Source organism: Leucoraja erinacea, chromosome 34 (assembly GCF_028641065.1).
Source record: "Leucoraja erinacea ecotype New England chromosome 34, Leri_hhj_1, whole genome shotgun sequence".
Taxonomy (NCBI): domain Eukaryota; kingdom Metazoa; phylum Chordata; class Chondrichthyes; order Rajiformes; family Rajidae; genus Leucoraja; species Leucoraja erinaceus.
Window position 1 is genome coordinate 5935049 of NC_073410.1, and position 13204 is coordinate 5948252.

General features: G+C 39.0%; 1 protein-coding gene across 3 annotated transcripts in view; it reads left to right on the forward strand.

Moving 5' to 3' along the window:
- Positions 1-10592, forward strand: part of LOC129712939 (prolyl 4-hydroxylase subunit alpha-1-like) — a 63588-nt gene extending 52996 nt beyond the window's left edge. For all 3 annotated transcript variants that reach the window (XM_055661729.1, XM_055661727.1, XM_055661728.1), the window contains exons 12-15: positions 512-577; positions 5080-5148; positions 7375-7471; positions 8212-10592. In XM_055661729.1, the coding sequence (XP_055517704.1) occupies positions 512-577; positions 5080-5148; positions 7375-7471; positions 8212-8282 (303 nt within the window). In that variant the 3' untranslated portion in view covers positions 8283-10592. The remainder of the gene's footprint in view (positions 1-511; positions 578-5079; positions 5149-7374; positions 7472-8211) is intronic.
- The last annotated feature ends 2612 nt before the right edge of the window (positions 10593-13204 follow it).

Sequence of the window (13204 nt, forward strand, 5' to 3'; positions counted from 1 at the left end):
AATGAAAGATATGCAAAAAGTAGGGTGGAAAAGCCCAATGACAAATGATATCTGTCCTGCCTAAGAGAGATTGGTGGATGCAGTTCCTTCCTACACAATATGTAAATTAGGTCTGATAACCTTGCATCAAGTGAATCAGAGCTGAGAAACAGATATCTGAAATTGTTGAATTCAAAATGCAGGGATGGAAGCTGAGTAATTTGTTGCTGGTTCATGGTTTAATTTTGCTTGCCCTGCATCAAATTGTAACCCTCAAATTGAGGTCTGCAAAAAAAATTAGATGCAAATATTTGTTTATGTGCATTTGCTTTATCTGCTATTTTACAAGATAAATGAATCCATTTGTCAAAGTATGTATGCATTAGAGCTTCTCACGAAAATGCAGAAAAAGGAATTGTACATAAATTGTCCATTAAGTAATTGTCACTGCTTGAAATTGAAAAATGCCACGGCCTATGGTGTAGGTATAGCAACTGCTACAACTGTTAAAGATTCTCTTGTTTCGCTGTAGAAAGATGAACCTGATGCTTTCAAAGAGCTGGGCACGGGGAACAGGATTGCCACCTGGTTATTTTACGTAAGTAAAATTTGTTGTGTGCTTGGTTGAAGATTCAATTTGTGAACCACTGCCCATGGATTTGAAATAATTTTGAGTTACTGTTTGTGCATTGGAAATAAGTAGTTGCATTTTAATCTTTAATGTGAAATAATGAATTATTCATTTTAATCTTTCCCCTTTCACCCGATGGCTTTGCTTAATTTCACAAAGTGACTGCTGAGATGGGTTTGGCAACATTCTGCCATGTTGCAAGAGCTTTAGTTTTGCAGCAGTAATGCTAATTTCCTGAAGTCCAGGCAAATGGCAAAACTGCACAAATTGGTTTTACATCTTCCTTCTTGTACAGGGGATGTTATTAACGTTTTTGTTTTAAGCAAAGTAGGATCCCAGTAAGAGGGTTGCATAGTTGACCAACAGGAGTTGATGTTTTGAAAGTATAGAAATGAACGCAAGGATCGGAAGGTAATCCCCAAAGTGCAGCAACATGATGATTGAGAGCTTTTTCATTGACGATGGCTCGGTTAGAATCTGCAGAATGTCTGGTTGTTGGAGGATAAAATGGAACAAGGTTACCAGGCAGACATCAGTAGGTAGGGTTTAAGAAAGAACTGCCGATGCTGGAGAAATCGAAGGTAAACAAAAATGCTGGCGAAACTCAGCGGGTGAGGCAGCATCTATGGAGCGAAGGATTAGGTGATGTTTCGGGTCGAGACCCTTCAGTCTGATGTTGGGGGGGGGGGGGGGGGGGGGGGGGGGGAAGAAGAAGAAGAGGCGGAGACAGTGGGTTGTGGGAGAGCTGGGGAGGCGGTAGGGTTTGCCCTCTTATTTGAGAGCAAGGGCTCTGGTACTTTTGTCCACAGTTGTGCATCAGCTACAGCAGGAGAAGTGCGCTTTGAGGACTAATGATCTTTCCACTGGATCCACCAAATCTTTTATGCCTCTTAGCTAACTCTCATCCCAGTCTTTCAGTCTTTTTGTGGATAAAAACCAAGACAGTTTACCATCAGCTTCGAGGTTTAGTATTATAAGAGTATCAAAAATAGTAGTAGTGAGATCCTGATTAAATCCCTTATGCGTGTTAGCTTGTTGAATGAGATCAGGGATTTATTTTACTTCAGCAGTTTCTTGGTGTAATTCCATATCTTGATCCCTTTAATATCCAGGATTGAAAATAGCCTTTGAAAAAATTTCGAATTTATCTCTGTGTTTTCCAAAGATTCTCTGCCTTAAGTGGAAAGAATTATTTCCTGTCCTGATTAGCTCATGTCTAACATTCTATGTGTGTGTAAAGAGATTATTTTTATTCTTCCTAAATCAAGACAGTGTTGGCCTTGTGCTTAATCTCTCCACTTAAAATGTCTTCCCTCTTGTACTCAAATCCTCTTGCACTAACGCTTAACTTACCATATGCCTTCTCAAATTCTTGTTAGAACTCCATATCACCTTTCAGTAATTTGTAAACAAATTAACCCAGTACCACTGAACATCAGGCTCCTCCATTTAAATAAAAACACACTCATCCACTTTGGTAGATGTTAGCAATTGTGGAAGATGACAAACTTTACATCACCTATCTCCATAGACATCTTCAAAACCATAACGTGCAAATGGTCAGGATCAATATGGGTGTGGGACGAAGTGGTACCTGCGTTTAGTGTCCATTTATACAGATTTTATAACTAACTCTAATTCCTTCTCCAGTCTGAAGAAGGGTCTCGACCCGAAACATCACCCATTCCTTCTCTCCAGAGATGCTGCCTGTCCCGCTGAGTTACTCCAGCTTTTTGTGTCTATCTTTTGTTTAAAGCAATATCTGCGGTTCCTTCTTACACACCAATTCCTTTGAGATCGTTTCATACTAGACCTGCGGTAATATTGGAAGGTTTCTATTTATTTTCCAAATATAGCTAAAAAATACTTGATTAATTCCTCTGCCATTTCCTTACCTCCTGATTTAATTTTTCCTCCCTTAATCTGGATGGAATTCACATTAACTTTTGTTAATCTTTTCCTTTTAACATCTTGGTAGAGGGTTTAATATTCTCTCTTGCTGTGTTTCTCACAAAGCTTTTCCATTGCTTATTTCATGTCCCTCCGTTCCTGAGTTTTGCATTTTTCCCAATCATCGGGTTTGCTGTTCTTTTTGTCAACATTTTAAACCTTTTCTGTGATCTCGTACTATTGTTAACTTTTCATGTTAGCCGTGACTGGACCATTTTCTCTTTCAGGTTGTTGTGCATTGACAGGATACTTATTTGTCATTTATTAATCCTTTAAACATTAGCCATTGGTCATTTGTTGTCATACTATTTTACTGCTGTTTCCTAATTCCTACCAAATAATCCCTGAGACTTTAACATGCTTGGTGTGAAATTTAAAGTTTCAGATAACAATTTATTATTTAGGTCTGTTGAATTATCTTTTGATATAAAATAGTAAAAAGCTGTTTCAAGCAAGGGGATACAACTCCAAGAAGAATTCTATGAGGCTTGAGCAACTTACAAAGTATGGGCCAGCTTTTTAAAATTATTAAAGCAGAATCTTCCTCTCCAGTAAGAATACACAGTAATGAAACACACATGGATTTTGGATGCTCACAAACATTTTTGAAATTGGCCTGCACTAAGTTTCCATAAAACAGTAGGATTTCGATGAATATATAATCTCAGCAGTGCCTTTGTGGAGCAGTGCAACGCAGAAACATGTGCTCCACATGTAGATGTGGAGAGAGATTAGAAATGAATTGTCAGTCTTTCCAGAGAGTGTAATTACAACAGGGACGTGATGGGCTGAATGGTTTTCTGTGTTATAATTTATGTTTCTATAAAAACCACCAAAGAAACCAAATGATTCTTTTAATTGTTTCCATCATTGTTTTTTGACACCTTGCCATTCACAAATTAAATGCCATGTGTCTCAACAATGCAGAGATTGGAACAGTTAATATGTAGCTGTGAACTACTTTAGAAAGTACCAAGCACTGGCAAGGAGCTATATAAAGATGGAAATGGCGTTCATCAACAAGATAGTGAAACTGTAACTATGGGGAATTCCAAACATTTGGTTTGGATCTCTCCATGGCTTTTGTCTAAAACTAAACCCAAGTCTTTGATATTATATTCAACCACAAGAATGGTTTTGAATCTTGTCTGTGTGCCTTTATCAAGGTCACATATTATGAAATTGTCCAACATCAACTTCTCTGATGTTGAAACCCTTGTCCATGACTTGGCAGTTCCAACACATTTCTATCTGCCTTTTCTCATTGCACCCTCATCTTTGTGGATCCTGTACTCATCACCTCCTGTGCGTGTCATTCTATATTACCTCATTTTTTTTAATGTTTCGATTTAAAAATCCTTAATATTTTTGTATCTATGCTCCTTTACTCTAGACCTCATGAACATCAGGAATTTAATTGTAGTAGGACTGACTGATTGTAGTTTCAGCAACCAGAACCTTAGGCTCCGAAATTCACTCCTTAAACCTCCTCAGCTTTTCTACTCCATTAAGCCGATTCCTAAAACGTATTTGACAGATTTTGTTAATTTGCCCAAAAATCCACTTATTTGGATGGATGTCAATTTTTGATGTAATACACCCATAAAGCACGTGCGATACTTTACCACGTTACAGATGTTATTAAATATAAAATGCTTGTATACCAGTTCATTGTTCCACACTGCCAGGCTTCACTCTAGCCTTCATGCTGGCAGCTGGAAGATTTTACTATTTACTGGTAACTAATAACAGTAAGTCAGCAAGAATGCGCACACTTATTTTGTCAATATCTTTTCAACTTTTAAAAAGTAGAAGCATCTGAGTGGAATTAACTATGAACTTTGCCAGTTCAGATAATTTGGGGTAATTTGTAATGCATCACGGGGACAGCATGGGCAAGTTGGGCCGAAGGGCCTGTTTCCATGTTGTATTACTTTGACTCTAATTTACAAATAAAGACTGGGTTTATTTTCAATAAGAATAGAACCACTGTACTTTTCAATTGAACCTAATATTATTAACAAAAGTAAAAAATCAAGTGCTGAAAATTATGCCCCACTCATTTCTTTTATGGTGTACAGATGGCTTAAGAGAGATAGATATAAGTTGGTGTATCGTGAAGAGTCCATGCCAGCTAGTTTTAAAATGAAATGCATTAGAGTCTTCTCCCAACTGCTTGAGAATCGTCATATGACTCCCTTGGTTTTTCTTATAGAAATCTTGCTTTGATATTCCACTATCCTTAATTCTTTCTGGTAACATGGGCTGAGAGAGAGCACCATGGGATTTAGTATTTGAACCGTTGACATGGATGAGTTTCTAACATCTAATCCAAGGTCTACAATAAATTAGATCCTGAAATATCAGCCACAATGTTGACTATTAGCTTCTATATGGATTTACTTAAATCGTGCAGACATGAGACCAATATCCTTGTATTTTGAGCAATGCTGAAAATAGAAAAATATTTTCTCCACTTGCTATGATCTGATTTTAATTTTCTGTCTTTATTCTGCCAGATGAGTGATGTCACGGCCGGAGGAGCCACTGTTTTCCCTGAAGTTGGAGCAGCTGTGTGGCCACAAAAGGTATCAGTGTTGATTCTTGTCCCTTTTCTTTTCCAGTCGGCAAGCCTGTGCAAACACCTGCTTCCTTTGCCTCCCACCTTGCTTATGCTCCCATTTGTTCCTGCACATATTTGCAGTCTTTGTTTGCGAGCCACAAGTTCAACAGCCATGTCCATTAAACTCTGAGGTAGCCAAATAAAACACAACAGGAACCCAGGATTTGAATAATTGACCAGATCCACTTGATTAAAGAGTCCATGATCAATGGGTTTTAGTTCATTGGGTTCAGAGAACACTGGAGCAAAATACAGCAGATTTTGGATATCTCAAATGAGAGAGAAAATAATGGAAAATACAGATTGGTGAGCAGGTTATGCAGCCCCTATGGATATAGAAACAATAATGGTTTGGATCAAATAATTTTTGCTTACACATTTCTGAGTAAACCTATGCCTAACATTGTATTTAATAATAGTTAATTTTATTGTTCCTTGTTGGTCTTTTGCTGTATGTTGCTGTGTTTAAGTGTGCAGTTGCCTACCCAAAAAGGACTGCAGCAGTGCTTTCACTAAGGACAGCAGTTTGAGAAAGCATCTTACCACTGCTTACTCGGGCAGTTAGAGGTAGGAATTATTTGTTGGCCTTGACAGTGAAGGAACATTTTTTTTAAAGTCTCGTTATTCAAAGGAGAAATAAATCCATTGCGAATATTAAGAAATTATAGTTGCAGTGGACTGAAATGGTTACATTGAAAAGAAAAGTAAATGGAGCAGACTGCTAGAGGGAGCAGTTGAGGCAGGTACTATGACAACATTTGGATTGGAACATGGATAGGAAAGGTTCAGAGGAATATGTGCCAAATGCAGGCGGTTGGGATTAGTGTAGATGGGGCATCATGGTCGAAGGGGCCGTTTCCTCATTGTGTGACTCTAACTGCAACGTTGCCTATAAAGTTTTTGGCGATTTTTAAACCATCTGCCCACTAGATGGAGATGGTTGTTTATTGTAGTGTTATTCATTTAATCTAGAAACCATAACATCCCAACCAACAGCAATGAAACAAATGTTTCATTCATCTCACTGCTCTTCTAAAACTATTTTTCCACATATTGGTCTACTGCATTTCCTTACGTCAGTTCTTCAAAAGCAACTTACTAGGTTTAAAGCATCCTGAGAATGTAAGCATTAGAATGACCAGTTATTTTCTTTTAAGTATGGAATAACATCAGAGAAAGAAAAGTGAAAAGAGTTGAAGAAACATGCAAGGCGGCTTTGAAAAGATTTTAATGCATAAATTTACCTGCCACTGTGGGGGTTTGGCTGCTTTTTTAATCCAGTCAACATCAATTAGAACTAATCTTACATCTTTGAAAAAGCTCTTGCTGCCAATTTGTTTTTTTTTCCAATGGGGTTGACTGCAGTTTAAGTAATATTGCTATTTCAGTTTCTTTAAACAAAAAAGACTTGCATTTAGAAAGAGACTAATCATTTCAGGCTTTTCAAAGCACTTCACCTGGAAGGGTCAAATATGAATAGTTGTGCACAATAATGTTGGCAAGAGAAGCCACGGCTCACAGCAAACAATGAGGAATGACACATGTTGGAAACACACTGATCTTGATACAATTGGATCTTTAAATACATGTGATTCACTATCACAAACAGATGTTTGGTTTGGCATTTAATTCAAATAAGACAGCACCACTGCGAGTGGAATATTTTCTACTAGTTTATGCAGCTTGAAGCCAGGTCGAATTACACAGAAGTTTTCTGAATGAAAGGCTACACAGATAAACCCACCTAATTATCTTACTCAGTTAAAACTAGGATATAATGATTTCTATCCTTGAAATGCTTGCATCTGTAGTGTAATTAGAGACTGATGTATTTACTTCTAACACGTTAAGTTACCATCCAGCACATGGGGTCCACATTGGCAGAACATCCTCTTGGTTTCATTCACGCTCTCTATTTTTGTAGCCTTGCAACTTATTGTGTTTCTCTTGCATGTCACATCATCTTCCCATCTTGACTCTTATGCCACCAACGTGCTGAAGATTAATTTCCAATAACCGATTAACCTACCAGCATGCCTAGTCTTGTTTTTTAAAGAATGTTCTATGTGTTCAACAAAAGTTACAGGTTTGCTCTTGGGTTTCTGATGGGGCATTGCATTTTGTTCCCTGTATATATTACTCCCTAAATTTGTTTAAAATGTCAAGAAACTATTTGGTGCTTGTTTTGCAGGGCTCAGCGGTGTTTTGGTACAATCTCTTTGCCAGTGGAGAAGGTGACTACAGCACACGGCATGCAGCCTGTCCAGTATTAGTTGGAAACAAATGGGGTGAGTGCACAAGTGTACGGCATCAACATTGGAAGACTTGTCGATGTGTTTTTGTCACATGTCAGAGGCAGCGTCAAACATTACAGAAACAGGCCCTTCGGCCCAACTCATCCATGCCTACCAAGGTGGCCCATCTAAGCGCGTCCCATTTGGCCCATATCCCGCCAAACCTTTCCTATCCAGGTGTCTTTTAAATGCCTACCTCAATTACCTCCTCTGGCAGTTCATTCCATATACCACCATCCTCAGAGAAAAAGTTTCGCCGCTGGTTCCTATTAAATCTTAAAGAAACAAGGAACTGCAGATGCCTGTTTACAAAAAGACAAAAGTGCTGGGTTAATTCCACAGCTCAGGCTGCTAAACCTTGCCTCTCTCACCTAAAACCCATGTCCTATGGCTCTTGATTACTCTACCATAGATTAAAGACTCTGTGCATTCACTCTTATTCCACTCATGATTTTATACGTCAATAAGATCACCCAACAGCCTTCTATGCTCCAAGTAATAAGCCCCCAGCCACCCCAACCTTTCCCAATGGTCCACGTCCTGGCAACATCATCTTAAATCTTCTCTGCACTCTTTCCAACTTAATGACCGGATGTGAGCAACTAAAGCTTCTGGATAAGTCCAAGGTTGGGAGGGTAGATAAAGACCCTTCTTAGTGCTACCTTTGTGTGTGTGTGTGTGAGTGAGGTTGGTGTTTCAAATGTTACTGACACGTGTCCATCTGGTTATTTCAGTGTCTAACAAGTGGATCCACGAACGTGGACAGGAATTCCGACGAAGGTGTAACTTGTCCGAGATGGATTGAGGGCACACAGTGTTGGCAAATCGACCCCTCTGTTCGTACCACCAACACTACAGCTCAGTCCTGTTTACTCTCCTATATTCCCCAGCACTCCTCAAGTCACCGACCTGACTTAAACATCCTTTAGTTTTACTTGGAAGCCTGGGCAGAGAAGTTCACGTTTTATAACCTTTTCCAGGTTTGAATCGAGCAAGGCTGAGCTGGTTAATGACACAAAATATTTCTCTAAATCATGTGTTTTTTACCCTCTTAGTATTCCCATATATTACACGACTCTTTTCTACCAATTGATTTTTATGCAACAATCATGTTTTTGAATTTACACCTCTCAGCAAGCTATGGAAGCGAGTATTCTCCACCCAACCAAGCCTTTCTTGGGCATCTGTTTGCAGCGTGACACTTCTGGGAATACTTCTGATAAAAGTGCTTAATGGAACTGAGTACACTCTTTGAATGTTATTGATGGAAGGGCATTGCTTCATGTCAGCCCAATGAATAAAGCATTTTCCAGAATGCAGTTACATTAGTGTGCATGGAATAATAGTTCTCTCAAATCATGTAATCCATACATGATGTTGACTTTAGAAATACATTATCTTCAATGCAAGAAAATCATCTTAATCTTCCCTAAACTTGGTCATTTTCTTGAACTAATGTTAAAAATCAGGATTTTTTTTTTTGATTTACAGATATAATTAAAGTATATCAAGTTGATCCACTTTTTGTAATATATTTGACCATGGGTGGTGTAGACCAGAAATACCGTTTAATAGTGACACACTGTGCCTGATGCACTCTGAATGCAATATAGGGCACACAATTCACTCCAACTTTTATTCCCTTCTTGAGAATCACAATCACCTGTGTCTCTCCTTTTAGCCATTAACTACTAGATCCAGCATCCCTGTTGAAACATTATAGTTGTGCCCCTAACAATAATCATTCATTATTTCCAACACTCAATTGGATTTTTGGTATCAATTTGCTCATCTTAGGCACCTTGGTATTTGGCCAAAAAAATATGTTTGCTGTGTATATTGCTCAGATATGATTTTTTAAAGTTTTTAAATGTGTATATATATACATTTCATTTTTGCTCCAAAGTCTTGTTAATTTACCCGGATAATCATGTTTTGAAAGTAACAATCAGTGGGTAAAATTTTAACGTGTGCAAAATGTCAAAAATGAATATTTTTAAACTGTAAAGCTTTTGGAGTAAGAGATAAATGTGACAAAATAACATGAATAATCACATGCCCAAGAGGATCTTTTTCATTGGAAAAGTGCTTTTTCTGTGCCATCAGTGGGAGAATTGTGTATTTATATATCTTTATTTTGAAATAAAACCTGGTCTTTTCTGTTTTAAGATACTATTTCCTTTAATGTCTCATTATGTACTTGGCTACAAGAGTGGTTTAACTCGATGCCCCATCAATTGTTCAGACACAAGTGATTGTCAGGATGTGAGATATAAACCTATTAGATTAAGCAGTGAGCTACAATCACGCTCACATTTCACTGATAATTTTATATTAAAAAAAAATAATGGAAAGAATCTATGCAACTTTATCTAGTTTAAATAATCTGACTTGACCAGCTCATGCTTGGGAACCCGTTACTACTGGGGTGAGAGACATCGAGTCGTGTTGCCTAAATCTCACCCCTTTACCAGCAGAAGAACCAGTGGATAATGTCAATCAGGCATCAACACACTCCCTTGTCAAGAAAATGCTGTATGGAGGATTGATACCTGCCAAGAGTTCTCTTGCCCACCTGCAATAGTGCAAGAGTGGCCAAGTCACCTGTGCAAACATGTAATCTTTTCATCATTTTATAAAAATGGTTTCTCATGCTCTCACTCCAGCACCTTTCACTTTGCACCATTCACCCAGCTTGGGCTCCCCAGGGGAGTTTATGATGCAGTAGCTGTATCAATCCCAGTGAGTGGGGTACTTGTTGGTATTGGAACCTGCTCTCATGCCAATAGCCACGACGCATCAAACCAGAACTTGACACGAACCATTGGATTTAATCATACTTGTCAACTTCTCTACATGAATCAGAGATCACTGGAATATGCTGTGTTTTAATGTTATTTTAATAACCATTCCCTTCCCTTAAATTACCAGTTTAAAGATTAGGTTTTTTTCTGAACATGCAAATTTGCAGATTTTCTTATTAACCGAGTGTTGCTCCTACACATCTGAGTTTAGTATTTTGACTCTAATTTTGTTTTCCTTTCTGTTCCAAATGTAAACTTGAACAAGAAAATAAAGTCTCACTGTGTAAGCAGTGATAGTTTATCCTTTTAAATTCCATTGACTTGCGATTTGTGTGTTATCTTGCGCAGCAGTGAGCTACCACTTTTAAACACTGTTTCTGCACGCACGTTTTGAAAAGCATCGCAGACGTGCGCAAAGAGAATGAGTTGGAACTAACGAATCTCATGTCTGAGAGTATCTCAAACAGTGCAGCTGGTTAGGGAGGGAATTCCAGACCTTGGGTCTCTCGTTATTTATTTTGCAACCATCATTGCTAAGAGTGGCTGAAATTATGGATCATTATGGCCCGAATCTGTTCAGTACAGACATGACAATTGTGGGGCTGGAAGTTATTACAGAGGAAGGGCAAAGCCAGTCACAATTTAGTTTAGTTTCGATATACAGCATGGAAACAGGCCCACTGGGTCCGTGCCGACCAGCGATTCCCGCACATTAACACAATCCTACACCCATGAGTGATAATTTTTTACATTCACTGAGCCAATTAACCTACAAACCTGTACGTCTTTTGCAGTGTGGGAGGAAACCAAAGATCTCGGAGAAAACCCACGCAGGTCACGTGGAGAACGTACAAACTCCGTACAGACAGCACCCGTAGTCGGGATCGAACCCGGGTCTGCTAGGCAGCAACTCTACCGCTGTGCCACCGTGACCTAATTCTTAAGTTGAATGGTTTCTTAACCAGGCATAGGCCAATAAGTATAGAAGAGGTGGGTCAGCAAACAAGAAACAACAATAATAATGTATTAAATATACTAAACGGAGGGGAGCATAATTAATGGCCAGGTCTTGAGATCTAATACTGGAGGAACATTTAATAAAGTAGAGACCAACAAGGCAATCTCACACAGTGGGTTAAGCAGATCTAGAAGTGTATCCTAAAGAAAACCTTGCATGTTTATAGCAATTCATTATACAAATTAAATGTTTAAATCCACACTACGTTACCCACCTCTGTTTAAATGAACTTTTAAATCAAGACTTGATCAGGTAGTGGTAGAATATCCCATGCTGAGATTTCACTCCTTGTCTTTGACCACATTTATCCCTCAAAAACAGACTAGATGTCATTCACATTGTGGATTCTACGGTGAATACATTGCCTACACACATTTGCCAGAAGATTTTTTGGCTGTGTGTGAAACTCTTTGGGGTGTTCAGAGGATGAAAAGTTATGAAACCACAATTCTGGGAACTGATCTAACACTGCTGGAACATCTTATTCAGCAAGGCAATTTGACAAAATGTGTTAAGCAGATCTACACGTGACTAACAATGGAGACTTACATTAGCAAAAGTAACAGACACTGTGCATTTGGCATCTACAGAACGCAACAAACTAAAATGTTGCTGGGATTAAAGGATTTATTAAGCAACAAGGAGAGACTGCATGGATTTAGGCTTTAATCCTCAGGAGCAAAAGAATGCTGAGGGATGACCTTTCAGAGATTTATAAAATAGTCAGTGGCATAGATAAGGTGGATTGTCCTTGAGGAGGGGATCTAAAACTAGAGGGCATAGATTTAAGTGGGGCATGAGTGAGGGGCAATGGTTTATTAGACTGGAGATACAGCATAGAAACAGGCCCTTTGGCCCACACCGACCAGCGAATACCCCACACACAAACACCATCTTACACACTAGGGACAATTTTTACCAAAGCCAATGTCTTTGGAATGTGGGAGAATAAAGCCCACGTGGTCACAGGGAGAACGTGCAAACTACCGGGCCCGTATTTGGAACTGAACCCGGGTTCCTGGCTCTAGAGGCAGAAACTCTACTGCTGAGCCATCTTTCCACACAAAGCTGTCAGAAGAAGTGGCAAACGTGGATACAATTACAATTCAATATGTAAAGGATATTTGGAGAGGTACATGGATAGGAATAGTTTATGATAATGGGCTCAGCTCAGTTAGGGACTTGGTCAGCATTGATGAGATGGGCTGCAGAGTTTATTTCCACCATGCGGAACTACAATCGCATCTGGATTGTTGCCGTCAAGACCAATGCAGAATTCCGACAACAGTCTGGATTCAAAAGTACATTCCACATGATGGATGTGACATCAAAAAATTGATACATGACAAGTTTGCTGACAAGAATCAAATGGCCACTAGAATCAATGGAAAACCCGAAGGTATACCAATACATTTGTTTAAAAAAAACAAGCTCTCTCTTTATTAAGTCCACCACAGTCTTTTGCATCACTTCATATTTGTCCCGACTATTTTTCTTTCTAACCATCATCACATACACCTCGAAAGACTCAAAAAGCTGGAGTAACTCAGCGGGATAAGCAGCAACTCTGGAGAGAAGGAATGGGTGACGTTTCAACGTGAGTTTATTGTCACACGTACCAATTATGGTGCAGTGGAATTTGAGTACACAGCGGGATATAGAATAGCTACAGAAATGAGCGGAGAAATGGCAGAAGGAGTTTAATCCAAGCAAATGTTAGATGCTGTAGTTTGAGAGGTCATATGTAAATAGAAGGTGTACAGTTAATGGCAAGACCCTTAACAGCATCAGGCCCTGCGGATTTATCCACAGGGCCTGATATGCCCTTGCATATTAGTATTCTCCACACTGACCTCGCTGTCCTCCATGTCCTTCTCCTTGGGGAAAACATATGTAAAGTACTTG